The sequence below is a fragment of the Gossypium hirsutum genome, chromosome D01 (assembly GCF_007990345.1).
Source record: "Gossypium hirsutum isolate 1008001.06 chromosome D01, Gossypium_hirsutum_v2.1, whole genome shotgun sequence".
Taxonomy (NCBI): domain Eukaryota; kingdom Viridiplantae; phylum Streptophyta; class Magnoliopsida; order Malvales; family Malvaceae; genus Gossypium; species Gossypium hirsutum.
Genome location: NC_053437.1, coordinates 57089938 through 57113078, shown reverse-complemented (window position 1 = coordinate 57113078; position 23141 = coordinate 57089938). Strand labels below are relative to the sequence as shown.

General features: G+C 33.1%; 1 protein-coding gene, 1 long non-coding RNA gene and 1 pseudogene across 2 annotated transcripts; 1 reads left to right on the top strand and 2 right to left on the bottom strand.

The window, feature by feature from the left end:
• Positions 1-6: 6 nt before the first annotated feature.
• On the bottom strand, positions 7-4746 carry LOC107922237 (ubiquitin domain-containing protein DSK2a). Its single transcript, XM_016852156.2, has 8 exons — positions 4197-4746; positions 2530-3294; positions 1675-1886; positions 1481-1594; positions 1197-1255; positions 799-827; positions 529-618; positions 7-439 (listed from the first exon to the last, which is right to left on the bottom strand). The coding sequence occupies exons 1-8, from the start codon at positions 4432-4434 to the stop codon at positions 291-293; spliced, it is 1656 nt and encodes a 551-aa protein (XP_016707645.1). The 5' UTR covers positions 4435-4746; the 3' UTR covers positions 7-290.
• Positions 4747-6782: 2036 nt separating this feature from the next.
• LOC107921540 (ubiquinone biosynthesis O-methyltransferase, mitochondrial-like) lies at positions 6783-21526 on the bottom strand (annotated as a pseudogene).
• On the top strand, positions 14040-14997 carry LOC107921379 (uncharacterized). Its single transcript, XR_001691043.2, has 2 exons — positions 14040-14244; positions 14549-14997. It is a non-coding gene; the product is annotated as an uncharacterized lncRNA (long non-coding RNA).
• Positions 21527-23141: the final 1615 nt, after the last annotated feature.

Here is a 23141-nt window from a genome sequence, read left to right as displayed (position 1 = left end):
AGTGCATGAATTGAAGATGCTGGAACCATCCTTTTAAAGTTCTCAAAATTAATCCAAGGTGTATGTACACAGGCAAGTGCGTGGGCAAAAGATGGAATGATCCAATAATATGCATAAGCCTATATATCAAGTTCTCTAGGTACATCATCCTGTTTACCACGTCATTAAACAGTAAACGTGTGCCCAAAAAAGGAATCAGCATAATCTGTGGGTTTGCTAAGTCAGCAGGCCGAATCAACTAATCTTACATCACAGTTCTTGTTCAAATTTAAAAGCATTATCTTGAGGAATTACTGCCCCGGGTTACCTAGAAGTCTCTCAACTGCCGCATGGACATTTCCAGCAGTAGCACGTAGTGCTCTGATATTCTCTACCGTATCGTAAAAACCCATTTCTTGTAATTGTGATAATTGTGTGGCGTAGAGTTCTTCTGGGGGAACTGGAAAAGAATGAAGATAAAATTAGTAGCGGCTCATAAGTGTAGCAACTCTGATTCATAAAGACGCAGAAACATATAAGAATGCTAACCGTCAGGTTGGTTGGGAACACTCAGGCTTCCAGCACCTAGACCACCAAACATATTCATCAACGACTCCAGACCAGCAGCACCTGGAGCTCCTGAAAATGCAAGTAAACCGAAAGAATGTGTAAAACATAAAGATATATGAAAGAAGAGCTGGTAAAGGAAGGTGGCAAAGGAAATTAGAGAGAGCCATTAATGGTTCAAGGAGGGACTCTTTGTGCCCTTTGTATAGAAAATTTATAACTACAGTTTGGACCCTTTTTTTTTTTCCGTACCTGTAGTAGCACCAGTCTCTGATGAATCCCTGCAAGAAAGCCAAAAAGTTGTAATTATTGAAGCGTGAATCATAAAAGGCACATTAAAACCTATGAAGCTAAAAATATGCCAAGATTAATCATCTTAGGGCCAAATTACCATATAAAAAACAGAGAGAGCTTCATTCAATTTTGAAATCCCTCAAAGGGCCCAATTTAAAACAATATTTTAGAAATAATTATCTAATACTGTTGAATAGGGTACAAGATATCTACAGTTATCTAAAAAACAGACATATAAATCACTTAAGAACAAAAGTCTGATATGCATGTATTGTACTTAGGACAACCTCAAAATGCAAAAAGGCAATTGATGCTTTTGTTACCAATGGAATAGAAGGAGGTGTACTATCACTTACCAGGTAGATTGCTGTTGATTGAGCTGGGATAGAAGTGATTGCTGTAAACCTAGCATTTGCTGCAAGAAATAAAAGAAAACAAGGGAATGGTAGGAGACTTAATGTCAAAGTAGTGCTTGTAAACAAAAATCTGATACTATCCAGTACGGCAACCTTAACATGCCTAGAAGACCATATAAGCTAGGTGACCTTATAGAAAAGAAAGATTCAAAACCATTAAGTCATGTAAGAACTAAGCATTTATCACGAGAGAGCTCAGAAATGCATAACAGCATAGAATATACCTGCATTGTCTCGGGTGAAAACATCTGACGAAGTACTTCTGGGTTTTGCATCATTTCTCTCAATTGAGGATTCAAATCAAACATTCCGCGTAGTTGCGGGTTGAGATTCATAATCTAAAAGTAAAAACAGACTCTTAACAAAATGGACCGAACCAAAATGAGAATCTCTTAACCTAAGTGATTCTTGAAAGTACCTGATTCATATATTGGGGATTAGACACTATGCTCTGCATCATCTGTGATAGAGCAGGATTTTGCAACAATTGAGTCAACTGAGAAGCATCTGGCATTCCATTCATCATGGGTGGTACATCCGGAAGTCCAAGGCCTCCCAGACCACCAAGACCTGGTGCCCTAGCATCTCCAGCAGGATTTGACCTTGCAGTAGCATTGGTCTGGGCGCCCCCTGAGAATTTGTAACATAAAATTTTCAGTATTTTTAGTACATATTTTCAACAGTAGTAAAATGCATTTAAAGAAGACAGGGATTTAGATTTCTGCTTCACCATACATTATCCATGCTGCAATTGTGGTAAAACAGTGACAGACAAATCAACTGAAATTACAATAATTTTTTTTTTCTTCTTCCTAAGTTTTAAGGAATCCCATTAATATTGGAAAACTTCAAAACAAAAGATTAAAGTAATTCAAAGTCATGCAAATATGGACAGCAACATAAATATTAGACGAGTTTCAAACAAATCATAAATCCGACAACCAAATAAACTTAGTATAACATCCATTTTAAACGATTCATATATTCTAGTTCAGTCAAATGTATTAGTTTCATGCACCATCTGTGGTAAAATATTATAGGACACACCACTTTAGCAAACTGTTCAAAATTTTCCAAACCATTAGCTTTCAGGATTATGCTTCTTTGCGTATTCTTTTTCTAGCCAACCAGTAGCATTTTTATTTCTACTCAGCCTTTTTTCTCTACCATAGGATTGTATGTGCATATAATAAAAAAAAATGTGCACATTGGACCACAGAGTATGGCTATTCAGAAAAGATGCCTTAAAGAAGTAAAGAATGCCGAAACTTACCGCCACCAACAGTGTTTCCCCAAGGATTAGGAAGAGGATTTGTGTTTGGGGAAGTTTGTCCATGAGTGGTTTCAGAACCATTTGTAGAAGTGTTGTTAGGTAAGCTCCTAGCTTGAGAATCACCTAGATTGCTCAATAGAGCAGCAAATGGGTTTGAGCTCGGACTATTTCCATTATTTCCAGCCATAGTTGTAGCATTCATAAATGGTTCCTGAACATTTTCATACATACGCCTAAGCATGTTAAAACCCTCGGGAGAGGATTCAATATTACTCATAGCCCTGTCAGTGTTCCGCATCATTTCACGCATGAGCTCAGGGTTCCTTGCAGCTTCTAACGTCTGCTGAAGAATACTAGGATCATTAAGTATATGCCCAAGCTCCGGGTTTTGATCAATAATCTCACGCATTTGGGGATTGCTCACAATCAAACTACGCATTAACTCTGGGTTATTCATCAAACTTTGAATAGCAGGTGTATTCATTAGTTCGCTCATCATGTTTGGATTTTGAGTTAGTTGTTGCTGTACTTGCTCAAATTCAGGAAGTCCAGACCCAAACAAACCCAAACCTCCATTGCCACCAAGTGCATTAAGTCCAGGGAAAGATGATGCTCCCAGACCAGCACCCTCATTAGAACCAACACCCCGTGTGACCCCTGGAGTAGAATTAGGAGTTGCAGTATTTGTGGTAGCTGCAGGAGGAGGTATAGATGAAGATGGGGTAAAACTACGAACCATGTGGATGGTATGATCAGCTTGCAAACCTTCAATAAGGGTGAAAAGAGTGAAATGGTCGAGCAATCATTAAGTATTATGTGCAAAATCTGGGTGTACAAGTTACAAAGTTGCTTCCAACCCTCATATGAAATAGATTTATCTTCTAAAGTAATCATTACATAGGCATAATTTATTATTTTCAGGTGTTAAGGCATCATGATAGTGATTAATGAGCCATGAAATATATAACAATGTATTATTAAGTTATCAAATACAGCTATTTTAACTAATCATTTTTGTGTTCAGACCTCATAAAAATGTTATGTATACAGCAAGGGAATATTCAATGTAACCTAGAGTTTATGTGCTTAGATAAAAGAAACAAGGGCTTAGCAAGCACATGCACAGCATAATTCTCGTCCCCTGTTTAAAGAGCTTCTTATGTCAAATGCTAAAATTACTTAATAGTTTCCCAACCTCCTTCAGCTAGGAAGCAAAACCAGCATAACTCATCAACCAAAAAAAACTATATCATCAGTTCTCAGATGACTCGCAAATCAAGGGTAGTATTAATGGCTTCAGCTTACAAATTCTAATTCTTCGGATTACATGGATATAGTGATCCAACAGAAAACATCTGTGATCATGTCACAATCTTCAGTGACTCCTGATTAGAAAATGAAATACATGGCCATCTAAATCAGATCAAAAACAGCTCAACAAAACAATGCCAAACCATCAAAATTTGCATTTTCTCAGAGTAACAATTTCGTAAAATAAGCATTTCATTTTTACTGATACTTTCAAAACTTACAATTCAGTACTTCTTACAAGTTTCACCAATTTGAATTATTTCTATTATATTTCTATCGATAAAAGAAATACCGAAAATAAACCAACCTAAATTATAAAAAAAAAGGGAAAAAATCTAAAGGCGGTTATAACTTACCATAACTTTGAAGGGTTTGGTCGTCCTTCAAGACTCGGCCTTTATAAATCAAACGTTGCTGATCAGCTGGGACATCGCAATTCTGAGCCAAAAGAGATTTGAAAACTCCAACGGTTGATTCGAGGCTGGTCCTCACCGTAAATTTTGAACCATTTGAGCAACGGATGTTAACCAGCAGTCCCTCATCTTCTCCATTGGTACCGAGTCGTGACTCACTCGAATCGCCTTCCCCACCCATAGCCTCCCTCTCTCAGATCGATCAAATAATGTAACCCTAGAAATTTGGATAAATACGAAAAAAAAAAGGAATTCCTTTCGCTTTCCTTCTGTATAACTTTGTATTTCCCTTATATTTAGAGAATTAGAAGTACATTTAAAAAAAATAAATGAGACATCAAAGTATTTGGTTAAGTTTATAAAAGTAGGATGAAAAAAGAAAAAGGAAAAAGAGGAGATTTTTAATTTTAGGTTAGAAGAAAAATGGGATTCCAATTTCCAAGTTTCGCACCAACAACGTTATGTTTGGGGTTATACTAAGAGAGTTTTTTTTATCTTATCTTTATATATTAGAAACAACAATTATATATAATTTTTAAAATAGATTTTAAATTTATTGACATGATAAAAGTTCCAAGGTTTGATCTTTAATCAAAGATAAAATTATTTTATTTTATTAAAATAAAAAAATTAATATAGATATAGATAAATACATACATACATGTATTTTCTTTTGTACTGCTCGCTTTACTTTGTTAAGATTAATGCTTGGCTTGTTAGGTGTCTGGTTTGATGGTACCTTGGTAGGTCAAAATGTGTCTATTTTCCGCTCTATTTGTTGTTTCCTGTTTTACCACAGTATGTAAGCTTTTTTTTTTTTTTTTTGAGAAATGTTGAGATTGATCATTGGTCGAGTTTGGGTCGACTAATGTAAAATTTTAGGTTTGACTTGAAAAATGATCTTAAAATCCTATTCAAGTTTAACTTGGATTAAAATGTTAAATTTGAACTCAATCCGCTCGTATTATTATTTTTATATAAATAATAATTATACATCAAATATAATAAAAATATTAAAATAAATGTTTCGTAACAAATTGAAAATGCATTAAGAAAATTTTATAGTTAAATAACATTAAGTTATAACTTAACAAGCAAATGCCTCTAAAATAGTAGCAAAATTAATAATAAAACAAAAATTATATAATATCCAAATAATAATAACAAAATAGCAACAAAACAACAATAAAATTGCAGCAGAAAGAAATCTTAGGATTATTCAAGCCGAGGTCGGGCCAAAACATCCTACCCGAGACCCAATCAGTCTTATTTTTGGTCTAAACTCATTTATTGAGCCTATATTTTTTTATTCAAATCCTCTCACTTTTGAAGCAAACCTTCAGATAACCTAACGCATGATTAGTTCTAGTTGGAATGTGTCACAATTATAGTCTATATTTGTTATCTACTTTCTTTGTTCAATGAAGAAAATAAATTTTAATATTTAAACCAATGAGAAGATTGTTTTTTTCTATCATGTTATTAATTGAGACCTAAATATAATTATAATTTAATTTAATAAATTAGTTTATTATTTAAAATAATTGATAAAAACTTTCTCCCTTTCACGTAATTCGTAATTTTTTATTAATATATGGTCCGAAAAAATTGCAATGATAAGTTCAATTGTTGGGCCAAGCTGATAAATTGGGGCCATATGTTTGAAAAATCACAACACCAAATAAAAGCTGAAATTGAATTAAAAAGCCATAAAATTATTTAACATAAACTGAATTAAAATTTAATTTATTACTAAAACACAGTAATTAGGATTTGGTTGAATCTATCCTATTTTTTATATCAAACAAATCTTGAGTGTATTTCAAATTCTTGAAAAATATAGGCTATTTCAAGTTTTTGATCACCTTAACTTAATTTAAATAATATTTCATATTTTTATAATTTAATTTAAATTCATTAAATATAAAGTAAAATGTTAGGTTTTTACTCTACTAATATTAAATAAACAATTAGTTATTGAAATAGGCAAATGCAATAGTACCCGTCGATGCCACCTAACACACCGGCAGCACCATCCTCACTTTCCTCCCAATCATTTGGCCATCATTAGCTTCTTCTTTTTTTAATGTTCCGCCACAGTGGCAGGTGGCATCGTTAATATTTTTAACCATCTTACCAAAAGAACCAAATTGTTATCTTACCAACTAAAGAATTATTAAAAACATTATTGGTGCTGAATGATTGGGGGAAAATGGGATGATGCCGCTGGTGTGTTGGGCGGCACCAACGAACACTATTGCATTTGTCTATTTCGGTAATTAATTTTTTACCTATCTTATTTCAGTAATTTTTTATTTATTTCATATTATTAGGATAAAAAAGCCAAAATGTTAGCTCAATTGAGTTTTATATTGAATAGAATTCTAATGCATAATATATAAAAAAATATTAAAAAGAGAATTTATCATTGTTAATGACGGGTAATTAATCTTTTTACTTTATACATTTTGATTTTTTTAATTTTAATTTTTAGTTTTAAAATATTCATTTTATATATTCTTTAAATTTAGAATTTTTCATATGTTATCTTGTGGGAAGATTTCCTTGAGAATTATTTTGATGAAAACTCAATTGTTTACATTGTCTATTGTTGAGAGCTTTACTTTACAACAGTATGTTTCTTTTTTTTATATTTTTATGGTAAGAATTGGATTAGTGTTTGAATTACATATAGATATATGTTAATTATTTTTTATTTTGAATAATGTTACTTTACATTAATTATATGAAGTAAAATTGAATTGTACATTGAATATGTTAAAAATGTTAAATAAATTAATATATTTATTATATTTAACAATTTGAATAAAATTAATTAAGAATTAGATCACATAAATATGACAATAATAACTAGTGTTAAAGTGAAGTTGAATCAAAACTAAATGAATTCTCAATTTTGAATTTTTAGAAATTTATTTTTATTCATATCCTAATGAATTAATTTTAATTATTTTGATAACATATTCAATTGTTTTTAACATTAAATGTTAAAGGGTTAAAAAAAAATTTAGCAAAAAAAAATGAAAAATCAATTAAGCTCATATAAAAATTATATCCAAAAGAGTTTTTTAGTAATGAAAAAAATAATAACTAGGCACTTTCAATAACAGTAATCGTCATTGACATAGATGTTAACATGATCGACAAAAGCAATGAAAAACTCATACATGGCATACTACATGAATGTATGATGATGTGGCATATCTTTTAAAAAAATAAAAAATATTTATTTATTTTTTAAATGCAAGTCAAGAACGAATTTAGACAAATAGACATTCAAGTTCATGACTCTCATTTATCTAAATTCATTTTGAAAGTTGTTATTAAAAAATATAAAATATTTTTAAAAAATTATAGAATTATTAAAAATTCCAATAAAATTATAAAAATATTAAAAATGATTAAAATAAATTCTAAGAATTTTTTACTGATTATTAAAAAGTTATAAGAATCATAAAAAAATTATAAAATATAAAATTCAAATAATTAGATAGAGACCTCTCCATGAGTCGGGCCACCCAGCCCGCACAAAAAGTAAAAGAGTTTGGGTAAAATTATAGGCTCAAAAAATGTGCTTACACAAAAAAAATAAAACTCATTTAGAAAATAGACCAAGCCTCAAGTAAGAATTTTTTTGACTAGAGCCCAATTCGAGCCAAATTTGCCAAAAAAAACTATTAATTTTTTTATGTTTTCTTACTATTTTTGCTGTTTCCTGTCATTTTCTCACTATTTTACCATCATTTCATTTTTATATTGCTGCTATATTGTTGTTATTATTTAGATATTAACTAACTCTTATTTTATTGTTAATGTTGTTACTATTTTAGAGACATTTGCTTGTTAAGTTGTACCTATCTTAATTTATTTATAAATTGTTAGGAAATATTTATTTTAAAGTTTTTAGAATTTTTTATATATTATATATTTTAAAAATATATAAAGGATTTTAATATGAGAGGATCGGACCAATTTCAAATTTTAACATTTTTATTCGGGCTAGACTTGGTAATATTTTAGACTTATTTTTTGAGATGGTCCTGACAAATGGGCTAAAAATTTAGTTTGGGCCCAACTCAACCCGACCCGACCCAGCCCAACCCATAGGGATATTCATTGATATGTTTCAAGAAATCGAATTTGCAGCGCTACGTTGTTCACAGTCTGGCACACCTTAACAACCCTATTCTTCATTACTTTTCTTTAGTATCATAAGCAATAAAATTTACGCTAATATCATCCGATAGTGACCATCTCCCTGTTAAAGGGTTGTGCACAAATCCCGCCATCTCTTTCACCTATTCACCCAACAATTCAGCAGCGCAGAGGTTAGTCATAACGCACAATGGTTAGTTTAGTTTCAGATATCAAAGGGGTTGCTTGGTTTGCTTACATCAACCCCTGCCCGTTTTAAAATCATGGTGAGTTCTTCTGGGGTCAGGAAACTCGACCATTGATGAGTACCTTTAGGTAGCTGCATAAAATCAACAGACGATATGAGTTACAAAGCATATCTTAGAACCAACTGTTTTTTAAAAATATAAAAAAAGGAATGGTTTCCATTATTTTTGGAGGTAATAGCTTTGTCTTCGCTAGTTTCAGGGACAATAGCTACACATGTATTCATATGTCAATTTCTCCTTACAATGCTAATCTGTTTCAATACAAGGTCCCTTACATAATTTGCAGGACACTGAATCCAAGTTCTGAGCAATACTATTTCATTGGAATTTTATATTTGTAATATTGTGTCGATAAAACTTCAAACCCATGTTCAACATTTTAGCCTATGAATTAAAAAATGTAGATATGAAAAAGCATGGAAATAAGATCCCAATTAGATCAAATTTCAAACAAGATGTGAATACGAAAAGAAATCCTGAAAGTAAGGGTTAAATCTCTACAAGGCATTTGTATAGAACAGATACATAATTACATATCGAAATAGAAAAATAAATAAAGTGTTGGTACTTAAAAGATGACAGAATCATACCCACTGTAGCAGGTACTCTGCTGCAACAATGGCAGTTGCCTATGATCTCATAGAGCGGTTAATTGTTGAAACAACAGTCGCTCCTTCATGAGCAGTTAATGCTGAGAGAGACTTGCAGAATTCAGCAGCATCTGCTACGTGCTCAATCACCTTAAGTAAAAGTTAATAATTTACCAAAAAAAAACAACACAAATTTACAACGAAAAGTATATAAAGAATTAGCAAATGACCAAGGTATGTGAAACGCTAGATAACTTGAATCTTGAATAGTCCATAAAAATGCTCTTAGAAGGAACGAGTGCATCATTATTACACCAAAATAAAAAATGTAGCAGTCTTTAAACAACCAATAGAGACAAATGGAGGGAGTGAGAGAGAGACGTAGTTGTCCAAAGAGTGCATACCTCTAAAGCAATCACTGCGTCAAACTTTCTCTGCTCTTCAACCAGCTTTTCTTTTCATGAAAATGTATCCACGTAAGCTATCACTAAAAATAAACGACAAAAAAACTCAGGGAAGGACTGAAAACTCGAAGAGTTCCGTATGATTGTTTAACCAATCCAAATTGTCTAAGTTGTGACAGTTATCAAAGTTCACCAATCAATTATAGTGGCAAGCATTTATAGATACGAAAGAACATATGACCATCACAGACGTCAAGAAGAAAATGGTTATGATTTCAATTGTCTTCAATATCTTTCAGATGAAAAGAGGGGGAAAAAGAAGTTATCAAAGAGTACAGCAATAGCTGTATTTAAGGGTTTCACACAGAAAATATGTAGTAAGAGGGGAAGAGAGCGCTGAAGAGATCACATTGATGGAATACTGATCCCAAGAAATCTAATGTTCACCACTAACCAAAGAAATCTATTACGGTTCTGGTAAATTTGAGTAAAAAAACCCGGCTACAGAAAACTCAGCTAGCATTTATCCTTTTTTCAGTTGTAAATTTTCCAGGTTATTTGCTCCGACAGTTCACCCAACAACATCAAGTTCCTAGTAGAGGGCTACTTTGAGAGAATTTTACATATGGCAGTTCTATCATGATAATTTTATTTGCATGAGAACTACTACTAAATTTGGCTGCATGTTCTCATTCACATTTCAACCCGATTCAGTGTGTCAGAGAAGCAGCCCAACAAGTACTTTGTCCTGATGCCCTCCACATCCACATTCCACTCATCCAGAAACGTCACCATCTCAAAAGGTTTAAAAGTTTGAAAAAGAACAGAAAGCAACGCTCATTTAACTAATTATAGATCTAGATTAGCAGAGAGATTAACCTACAGAAGAATTAAGCTTTGAATGTACCTGCTGTTGTACAACAGTATTCAATAGTTGAAGTTGTTGGATCCAAATTCTGTAGAGGAAGGTATATCATAAAATCCAAGTTCAAGTCTAAAACACAATAACATGAATGAGTTACAGGCACTCAGAACTGTAAACTTTTAGACTTGTAATTCGGTGCAATAGTATTCAGATACAAAAGATTCATCTCAAAAAAATTTGTAGCAGGAAGCAAATATATATAAATGATAACATATGCCAAATTATTGCTGGAAAGAAAACTCAAGTCACACTCTGCTTGCTTAAGAAGTAACATTTCGAAGAGGGAGGCTTTAAAATGATGGGTCCGGATATTTATTTCAAACGAAAATAAATGAATGATAGGAATGAATGAATGAAAGACACAGATGGACAAGGTAGGAAACCATTAATTTGTTTAGGATGATTTTATAAATTGAAAATAACTTGGAAAATGTTTCAGATGTTGTGGAAAAGCTAGAATGATTTGATTATTGAGTATAAACCTGTTGCTTAAAACTTGAAGACTTCTTTACATGAAAAATACTCAACATATATCCACTCACCTACCTAACTAGCTAGTTGTGCCACGGTAGAACCAGGTAAGAGCTTTCCATTTCAAGAAGTTTTCATATAAAGAAAGTCATGCCTGATTAAATAACAGAATCTTGTTTGACCTTATTCTTTCAAAGACAAGTAGAAAGCCTTGAGACGACACAATATCTTCAAAACCATAGACCTAAAATAGAGTTATCATTAAATAAGCAAATAATAATCTTTTCTTTCAACCCCATGTGCAGTTATAACTAAAATCAACCTAAGATGTAGACATGCTCAGGCTAACATGAATGGAAGAAATAATGCTGCAAAAACTGGAATATTTCTAGTAATAAGAAAATTATGAAAGACTACACTTGCATGTACAAAAAATAACACTATCAACATATCATGAAATGGTTGAAAAGAAACTAACATACAGCATGAAGATGGGCAATCTTGATGTTTTTCTCTACTTGCTCCCATTCGAGCCAGGGGCTGAGAGGATAAAGGAACATTATAGATACCAACAAAATAGCAGATCTAACTTTAGCAGTTTGTATCAATGTCTACTAGGAGAAAAAAGCAAAAACGGAAAAGGGAAAAAGGAAAGAAAGAAAAAACAAACAAAAGTAGAATGAAGCATCATAGCATCCATTAATAAATATATGAAATTTAAAAAGGTTATTTTCCTATTCAGATGCTTGATGTTTCCGTAAGTAGATTTAACTATCTGAAATTCTGCACAAACTCCTCAAAAGAATGATAAATGTAAAAGGAAAATGAAGAAAAAGCATTTAGATCAATCGTTCTTCAACCTTAACATAGCCAAATCAAATATAATAGCTACAAACAGAATAGTCTTTTCTGATAACACCTGAAAATATATAAGGAGGTTTCCAAGTCATCACCTCTTTGGGGATAATATCTAAATACCTGACTTCACTAAGAGTAAAAAAAATATGCTCATTGTCGAAACCACTTTTTTTTGAAAAATAAAAAAGTTTGTTGTCGACTTGAAAACGAAACGAAAATGGGAGTCGCCACCGATCTTTAATGAGGCGTGATCGGATCACCTTGAAAACGATTTTAGGTCTACGAATCTTGAGAAAATAGTTTCGGGAGTCAGTTACGCACGAGGAAGGGTTAGCACCATCGTAACGCCCAAAACTGGTACCGAACTGATTATTTAATGTCTTAGTGCCGAGAATTTGAAACGATTTTAAAATACGATCCTTTGAAAAGAAAATTTGAATGAAATAAATTGGATGATGAGACTCACTTATTTCAAAGCAATAAATTGTCGCACTCAATAAGTTAGAGTGCAACATTTTAAATCCTCAAAATTAAGTCTATCTCTCGATTTTCAAAACCTTTGCATTTTAAGAAGGGTATTTGATTATTTGGGTCAAATGAGAAAATCAAAATCCAGTAAGTTAGGGTTCGATTTCACAAAATTCTTAAATATCGAATATTGCCATTATTTTCATTTGCTAGAAAAATCCTCGTCTCGAGAAAACAATATGTAACATCCAATGCGTTAGGACACCACGTATCGAATTCCCGAGAATGAGTTTTTTATTTATGTTTTAATTAAAGAAAATCTTCGATTATTTAGATTCAACGAGGAAAATTGGAACCCAATACGTTATGGCTCAATTCTTTCGAAGATTCCAAATACCGAACTTTACATTATATTGAAAGTTTTTGAATAAATCGGTTTTGATATTAAACCATATTAAACACGACTTTTTGAACGAATAAAGCACAATGGAATAACAATGCACGACGTGAAGCGATAATTCATAAACCACAATATAAGTTAATAAACACTAATAATAAATGAATACCAATAAACAAATACCATACGCATAAAGACAATAATTTCACATCACATGTAAATATCAACATTAACATTTAAAGGCTAATAGTAATAAAAAAAATATTAAGAAACAAGTGAATTAATACAAACACCAACCCAATGTACAAGTTTGAAATGACTAAAAAATATGAAAGAAAGGAAATTATATATTAAAATAAATTTAAAATAAGTAATACATAAATGAAAATTTGAAATAAATTAAAAATACGGTTAAAGATAAATACTACATAAAATAATAATGTCCAAATAAATTTTAAAGTAAGTATTATGTAAAAATAAATCAAAGTACATTAAATAATACATATATGTACGTATATTTATAATAACAATATATAATGAAGATTAAACAATAATACGCAATAAATTTTGAAACAAATGTATAATAAATCCAAAGTGGTAATACAATTTTATTTATAATATAAAATAATACTACATAAAAAAAATACATAATGAAACTAACTATTAATATATGATAATAATTCAAAACTTAAAGTAATAATATAAATAAAAAAATAATGATATATGTACATAAATAAATAAACACATAAACTAATACAAATAATAATACTAATAATTATAGTAACATTAATAATAATAACAATAATAATAAAAATAGTTAAGTAATTTAAAAAAGCGCAAGGGGACTAAATCGAAAGTTAAATCCGAATTTAAGGGAAAGAAAATGCAATTAGAAATGTCTAAGGGCCGTATTAGAGTACGCACGTAATATTGGGGACCAAAAAGGGAAATAATCCCGTGCCCTCAAAACGCAACATTTAAATCAAGACCGAATTGAAATAAATTCAAAATTCGTCTGGGAAAATTACAAAAAAAACAAAGATGAAATTAAAAATATGGAATAAAGTGGAGGGATCGAAGGCGCAAATAGACCACGCAACAAAAATGCGCGGATCCTCCTTGGGTCGGGTCACCGCGCGGGTCGCTATGGGCAAACGACGCCGTTTTTGGCCATTGAGGTTGAGGCTCAAAACGGCGCCGTTTAGGTCCTCTATAATACCAAATTTTTTCTTAAAAAAATTCATTTCTTCATTTATTTTCCAAAAAAAACGGAGAAACCTCTCTCTCTTTCTCCTTCAAAACCCAGAATCCGGTCGGCCAGCTCGCCAAACCATCGCGTCGGCGACCGCCGGAAACCCAAAAAATTTTCGTTTTCCCTCGTTTTTTGATTCTAAGGCAAAAAGGAGCCGATTTTCATGGGAATCGACGAACCTCGGTCTCACGATGGCAAAAAGGTAAGCTTTTTAGATTTTCCCTCCTTTATTCCGCTTCTTCTTTCGAATTAAAAAGAAAAGAGAGGAAAAAAAAAAGAAACTATCTAAAATAAATCAGAGACTACCTTCGAGCAAAACTGGTATTTGATTTTTTTTATTGATTTTGCGTAGAGGAAGAACCCCTTTTACAGATTCAAAAACGGCTTTATATAGCCGGATCCAAATAAAAATTAAAAATACAATCATAAAATTCCAATTTATCATTGCTGTTATTTTCCTTTTTTGCGTGGTTATTTCTGTTGCTGTTTCTTTGTGTCTGCTGCAGGTACGGCCGTACGGAGGTGCACGCTCGCAGAGGCGCATCACGCGCGGGGAGGCCCTGGTGGCTGCGGTGCTGGAAGGAGGGCCGATGCTAGGGTTTCTGTTGGCTGAAAAATATTTTGTGTTGGGTTAGGGTTAGGTGACTTGAGCTGATTGGGTTTTCTGGATATTGGGTTATGTGAGTATTGTAATTGGATTTAGTGATTGGGCTTCAATTGTAATTGGACTATTTTTATTGGGTTTATGATTGGTTTATGGGCCGGGCAAAAATGGGTATTACACTCATGATCTTTTATTGCATGGAATTAACGACCATGGACTTCATTTGGCTGTAATGAGAACCTTGACATTACAAAATATTACACATCTGTTGGATGATTTATGTATGTATAGAAAAAGTGTTTTTAAACTTAGTTGAGTTGAATGAAAAATACTATAGAGATGTTGTTTTTATAGTTTTTGTAATTGGATTATATTCAGCCATTTTTAAATTTAATAGGAATAATTACATTTGAAAAAGAAAAACTTGCCTTGGTTCCACGTAGTAAAAGATCACTAGCTTATTTGGGTACTAACCTTCTATTTTTCCCAAATCAGTTGGCCAATCAACCATTTCCACTGCTCTCTGCCCAAGCTCCTCTTGATCCTCAATAGTTGACCAAGTGCAAATTTTAAAAGACAATAGAGAACCTCATAATATCATATTGTTATAGGGTTATGCTAACTGATTCTTCCGTAGATTTCCTGAAATCTAGATTACCAATGAATGGAAGTAATGTAAAACGGTCAAATGCCTAAAGAGGATTAATTGCTTACAGTAGCCCATTCAATAAAAAGGCACTAAACACTAGATTTTCAAGAAATCTTAAGTAATAAATAGAGATGTCTTTTAACGAGAATGCCAACAAGATTTTATGTGAGTGCTCGTTGGAGCTTTTCAATGAACAAGGCATGGACTAACTAGAAATTGATGCTCTTCAAGATTAAATAATGTTAAGCATGAAAGAAAATTAATTATAAGAAAAATGAATTCCTATGGCAGACATGTGTAAATACCTCTGACAGAATACCACCACCGCAACCGACATCGATAAACCTGAGTCCTTTAAAGGGCCTGGCAGCGAGAGGATCCTTTCTACAATAACAAACATGCACAAACGAATGCAGTTAGGGATTAAATTGAAAAATCCATAAATGTCAGAAATCAGTATTCCAAAACACAGTTACAAAACAAGTTTAGCTAGTAAAAGATTCTGTCTTTTTGAAACACAAGTGATATATACCAGAAATGTCGACAAAGAGTAGAGCGTAAAAAAGCGAGCTTGGTAGGATTCATTTTATGCAATGGTTTAAATGGTCCTTCAGAATCCCACCTACACATAATAAAAAAAAGTTTTTTTTTTTAAAAAAAGAAGCAACATTTTAGAGCATTTCAAAGTCTTTGTTGAATAAAATTGAAGTAATCCCAAATTTTTTTCTCACCAAGTATCGGCAAGTGCAGAGAGAACTTGGCGAGTTTAGGTTCCTTCAACGAAGAGGGAGCTGAAGAAGATTTTTCTGCAACAACCCTAACTTTTATCCGTCACCGGAACAAGGTTACGGAGCATTATCGAACTTTTCAGATCAAATACAAACATTTCATATTAATTAACATACATATCAGAAACTAACCATAGTCACTCATATTGTCCCTTATATGAGCCACCGAGATCCAAAATACTCACTTAAAATGAATCGAAACTAAATCGGGAGCTCAGAGAATTTTTCACAAAACTTCAAAAGTTTTCCTAGGTACAGGGGACACACGCCCGTGTCTTAGGCCGTGTGGGTATTCGATGTGGGGCATACAGTCGTATCCCAACCTATGTCTAATTTAGGATGCTTACTGACTTAGGTCACACGGCCGAGCCACATGCTCGTGTGCTAGGCCGTGTGAGCATACTGACTTGTAAAATTAAGGTGCAAGGGTCATACGACCAAGCCAAACGCTCGTGTGCTAGGTCGTGTGAAAATACCTGGGCATTCTATTTCTCAATTTTAAAGATGCAGGGGATATACGGCCAGACCACATGCCTATGTGCTTGGCCGTGTGTCACACACGACTGAGACACACGCCCATGTCTCTACCCATGTAACAAAAATAGGTCATTTTAAGGCTACATTTCTCACCCATATTTGATTTCAACCTAAACACTTCAAATTTCATACTCATAGGCCATAACAAGACTTTCAATATACTCAACTCAAGCTCTTAGCATGTCATATTATCTCATATATCATAGCATTTCAAATTTACCATATTGACCAAAACATATATTTACATATTTATACCATCTATACTATACTATCTCATTCACCAACATGCCTGTAAACCATCCATCAATTAACTACACCCAAACATATACCAAGCATGATAAGACTACACATACATATATAAGTTGATTGGAAATATAAACAAAAATGTAATTCATAATATTTACACAAACCAACTTTATTCAAAACCATTCCAACCCTATGCATGCCATATAAACCATAGTGTACGTTTCAAACTACTGGAATAAACTGAATAGTGTGACTTGATGTACTGATCTGATCTTCTGACCTCTTAAAAATCTATAAAGACATTAAACATCTCGAGTAAGCTTAATGAAGCTTAGTAAGTTCGATGGGTTAAACAAAAATCTTACCGAACCTACTATAACACATCAATTAAATAAATTCATTCAATGTAAATTCTCTGCCAATCACAACTTTAATAGATGAATACACTTATTTCTAATCAATACCAATAATAAACAATAAGTCTTTCAATTTCAATTATATAAGTCACTTACTAAATCTTACCAAATCGGAGAATGGCTTACGGATAAGAGCACATCGTTTATAGAAGCCCTAAGGCTGAACAGAAGCTCATAAGAGTTAAACAGAAACCCATAAGGGTTGAATGGAAGCTCGTAAGAGCTGAACGGAAACTCATAAGGGTTAAATAGAAGCTCAATAGAGCTGAACGGAAACTCATATGAGTTAAACAGAAGCTCGCGAGAGCTGAACGAAAAGTAAACACAAAAGTTCGCAACAAATGCTGAACATCAGTTTACTTGGGTAATTTTCCGTCAATTCTTCCATTATCGTCTTGCGCCACACAATGATAGTACTCAAATCCTGCGTTCCATTTAACCCGAATATTCACTTTAAATTTATAATTTAAACAATATTCCATTTTCAACAATAGAATAAATACATAATACCATTAATCAATTCAATATAAATATTAAAGTTTAACCATACGAACTTACCTGGGTTAACTTGTAAGATTTGCAGAAGTTCAGGGACTATTCTCTGAAATCTCATCATTTTAATTTTATTTCTAATTTTGCCCTCAAATCTCATCATTTTATTATATTTTTGTGCCTATGCCGCCTCAACCATTTAATTTAGGCTCAATAGCTCTTTAAGTCCTCCTTTATTTACCATTTAAGCCATTTAATCACTATTTCTTTTAATTAGCAAGTTTTGCACATTTTTCAATTTAGCCATTTTTAGTTAATTAACTATCGAAACGATAAAATTTTCTAATGAAACTTTAATACTACCTTAATGACTCTCCGTAAATATTTATAAAAATATTTATGGCTCGATTTATAGAAATGAGGTCTCGATACCTCATTTTCTAAAACCACTTAACCTAGGTTTTTACCACTCAAACCTAATAGTTTACTATAATACATTAATTACTAATTCAAAAATCTTTCTAAAACCACGTTTGACATGTAAATACTAAATAATACAATTTATGAGCTTACTCGTTGGATTTGGTGGTTTCGAACTACTATTTTCGACACCACTAAAAATTGGGCTGTTACAACTCTCCCCATTTTAGGAAATTTCGTTCTCGAAATTTGTTACCTAAGAATAAATTCGAATACTGTACTTTTATTTATTCTTCATTTTCCCAAGTAGCTTCTTCGGAACCATGTCGATGCTACAATACTTTTACTAACGGTACTTGTTTATTCCATAACTTTTTAACCTCTCGAGCTAAAATTCTCACCGGTTCTTCTGAATACGTCATATTTGGCTGTAACTCAAATCTCATTATGAAGAATCACATGTGAAGGATCAAATCTATACTGTCTCAACATCGATACATGGAACACATTATGAATTTTCTCAAGTTTAGGAGGCAAAGCTAATCTATAAGCTACAGGGTCAATTCTTTAAATAATTTCATACGGTCCGATAAATCTTGGACTCAGTTTCCCTTTCCTACCAAACCGTAATACTTTCTTCCATGGAGAGACTTTCAGGAATACTCGATCACCAACAACAAATTTTATATCTTTTCTTTTCAAATCTGCATACAATTTCTAGCAATCAGAAGCAGCTTTCAAACTATCCCGGATAATCCAAACTTTATCTTCAGTCTCTTGAATCAAATCAACTCCTACTAGTTTAGATTCACTCAATTTAGACCAATACAATGACATCTTACATTTCCTCCCATAAAGAGCTTCAAACAGTGTCATTTTTATACTAGATTGATAACTATTATTATATACAAATTTAGCTAACGGTAACTACCTTTCCCAGCTACCTCCAAACTCTAGTATACAACATCTTAACATATCTTCCAGAATCTGAATCACTCGTTTCGATTGTTTGTCAGTCTGAGGATGAAATGTTGTACTGAAATTAAACTTAGTACCTAAAGCCTTTTGCAGTTTACTCTAAAATCTCGATGTAAATCTCAGATCTCGATTTGAAATAATAGATGTTAGAACCCCGTGTAACCTCACAATCTCAGATATATATATAATTCCGCCAATTTCTCAAGTGTAAAGTCTGTTCTGACTGGAATAAAATGTGCCGACTTAGTCACCCAGATCGAATATTTCTTTCTCAGATTTAAAGGTAAACCAGATACAAAATCTATCGTGACATGCTCCCACTTCCATTCAGGAATCATAACAGGTTGTAGTAAGTCCGTTGGTACCTGATGTTCTGCTTTCACTTGCTAACAAATCAAACATTTTGCTACAAATTCAAAAATTTCCCGTTTTATACCCGGTCACCAATACATCCTTTTCAAATCAAAATACATCTTTGTACTACCTGGATAAATAGAATACGTGCTACCATGAGCCTCAGAAAGAATATCATTTTTCAAACTTGAATTATTTGGAACACAAATTCTATTGTGATAACGTAACATACCTTTATCATAAATACTATACTATGAACTCAGATTGTCCTGAACCATCTGTCGTTTCAACACCAATTTCGAATCACCATCTTGCAATTCCCGAATTCGTTGAAGAAACAGAGGTTTCGTTCTCAACTCTGTTAATACAGTACCATCTTTATTAAAAGTTAAATGAGCCTTCAACGCTCGAAGTGCAAATGATGACGACTTTCGACTAAGTGCATCTGCAACTACATTAGCCTTTCCCGAGGGGTAGTAAATAACCATATTGTAATCTTTCAGTAATTCTAGTCACCGTTTCTGTCTCAAATTTAACTCTTTCTGAGTCATTAAGTACTTTAGACTTTTGTGATTTGTGAACACGTAACATTTCTCACCGTATAAATAATATCTCCAAATCTTCAAAGCGAATACGACTGTAGCCAACTCAAGATCATGTGTAGAATAATTTTTCTCATGCAGTATTAATTTTCAAAAAGCATAGGCTACTACCTTTCCTGACTGCATCAGTACACAACCCAAACCATTTAAAGACGCATCACTATAAACAACATACGGTACGCTAGATTCTTCTCATGCTGCATTAATTATCGAGAAGCATAAGCTACTACCTTTCCTGACTACATCAGTACACAAAGACGCATCACTAAAAACAACATATGGTACGGCAGATTCTGGCTGAGCCAAAACTGGAGCCTCTGTCAACATCTTCTTCAGCTGATCAAAACTCTGCTGCCACTAATCGGACCAAACAAATTCAACATTTTTTTGTAATAATCGGGTCAATGACGAAGCAATAATCAAAATTTTTTTGACAAAATGTCGCTAGTAACCTGCTAGACCCAGAAAACTTCACACTTTTGAAACATTTTTTGGAGTTTTCCAATTCACCACAGCAGAAACTTTACTCGGATCAAACCAAATCCCCTCAGTTGATACTACGTGTCGTAAGAATCCAACCTCATGAAGCCATAATTCACATTTGCTAAACTTTGCATACAACTGCTTTTCTCTCAAAGTCTGTACTACAATCCTTAAATGTTGTGCATGCTCGGATTTCAGCTTGGAATAGATTAATATATCATTAATAAACACAACCAAAAATCTATCCAAATAAGGTTGAAAAATTCGATTCATTAAATCCATAAAAGCAACAGAGGCATTAGTCAAACCAAATAGCATTACCAAAAACTCATAATAACTGTAACGAGCTCTGAAAGTAGTCTTTGGTACATCACGTTCTTTAACCTTCAATTGATAATACTTGGATTTGAAGTCTATCTTTGAGAACACTGCGGTACCTTTGAGTTGATCAAACAAATCACTGATACGAGGCAGAGGGTATTTATTTTTTATTGTGACTTTATTCAACTGTCTGTAATCACGTTCTTTCTTTTTCACAAATAAAACATGTACACCCTAGGAAGACATACTCGGTCTGATAAACCCTCGATCTAATAACTCTTGCAATTGTGCCTTTAATTCTTTTAGTTTTACTGGTGCCATACGGCATGGTGTTACTGATATCGGAGCAGTTCCAGGAATCACATCAATTACAAACTCAACTTCATGATTAGGTGGTAAACCCGACAATTTTTCAAGAAATACATCAACAAACTCACTAACAATCGGTAACTGTTCTAACTTCGATTCTGAATCCCGAGTGTCAAGGATGTATGCTAAAAATGCTTCATTACCTTTTCGCATCAATATTTGAGTAGAAAATGATGAAATAATTCTAATAATATCTTTCAAATTCTCAGACTCAACTGAAATCATCTCTCCTGTTTGACATTTCAAATCAATCCGTTTCCGTCTACAATTTACTACAGCATCATGCATAGATAACCAATCTATTCCCAGAATAACATCAAATTCCAGAAAAGGTAGCAACATCAAATCAACAGGGAATTCACAGCCCTTAACTTTCAGTGGACAATTACGACACACTAAATTAACTATCACACTTTGACCTAATAGATTAGTAACTTGAATATCATAATCAGTAGATTCAACAGGCAATTTCTTTTTCGTTACTAATGTAGTGCAACTATAAGAATGAGTGGACCTGGGTCAATTAATACATACACCGTAGCATCAAAGAGTTAGAATGTACCAGTAATCACATTTAGAGCCGTAGCTTCTTCTCTTACTCGAATGACATAGGTACAGACAGGTGCTCTAACCTCTGACCGAGCAGCAATATATTTCATACCCGAATGAGCGGTCCTAGTGACACTATTTTGGCCCGAACATCTACTTCTCTGAGAAGTAGGCAATTGCTTTTCTTTCTGCTCTTCTTCTTCTTTTTACAATTGAGGACAATTTCGGATAAAATAATCAGTTGCTCCGCACTTATAATAAGCCCCTACTTTACTTCTACACTCGCCAAGGTAGTATTTCCCACAATATCTACATTTAGGCTTAGGAGTATTTTGCATACTACCCATACTAAAAGCGAGTCTAGTAGATACCCTATAATCAGGTTGAATCATCTTGTTTTTATTTGATCGTTCAGGCATTGAGATAGCTCGACTGAAATTATCTTTAGACTTTTTAGCCGGTGATGCCAAAAATGTTTTAGAAGAAACTCTTTTATAAGATTCTCGATTCTGTTTATCCCTTTGCATTTTTCGATTGTACACCTCTTTCATCTTCTGTGCACGATCTGACAAAACAACAAATTCTCGAATTTCATTGCCTCCAATCATCATTCAAATTTCATCATTCAACTTTTTTTTTAAATTGAATGCACATTTCTTCTTCGGTTGGCACAATTTCTCGAGCATATTTATTGAGGTATACAAATTCTCTTTCATACTCAACTACTGATTTTTTTTCTTGGCGCAACTCAAGAAATTCTCTCTTCTTCTTGTCTAAATATCTTTTGCTGACATATTTCTTCTTAAATTCAGTTTGGAAAAATTCCCGAGAAATTTTCTCCTTTGACACTACAGCCACTATTGTCAACCACCAGTTATTTGTTTCCTCTTTCAGTAATGAAACAACGCATCTAAGATAATTATCAGGGGAGCTAGCCATTTCTTCAAAGACCTTTATTGTATTTTGAAGCCAATACTCGGCTTTAACTAAATCATCTTTTGACCTACCTTGAAATTCTTCAGCCTCACACTTTTAGAGTTTCTCAATTGGAGTACATTTACTAGATTCAGTCACTGGAGGAGGTGGAGGTGCAACCTGAGGCACTACAGGCGGTACAGTAGGAGGCAGAAGTTGTTGAGCCAGATTTTCTTTCTTGCATAAATTCACTGAATCACTGGTTCATATACCCAAAGAATATATTTTTATGTTCTTGTTCCTGAGCCAGAGGGATTGAGACATTACTACTCATCCCATGTTCAGCAGTCGGTGCTCTACTACTGACCTTATCATG

Coding starts and splice junctions, on each gene's coding strand:
- LOC107922237 (XM_016852156.2), bottom strand. CDS start 4,434: ATGGGTGGGGAAGGCGATTCGAGTGAGTCACGACTCGGTACCAATGGA. Junction 1,256..1,480: donor TTTCACCCGAGACAATGCAG/GTATATTCTATG, acceptor TATTTCTTGCAG/CAAATGCTAGGTTTACAGCA. Junction 828..1,196: donor AATCAACAGCAATCTACCTG/GTAAGTGATAGT, acceptor GCTTTCTTGCAG/GGATTCATCAGAGACTGGTG.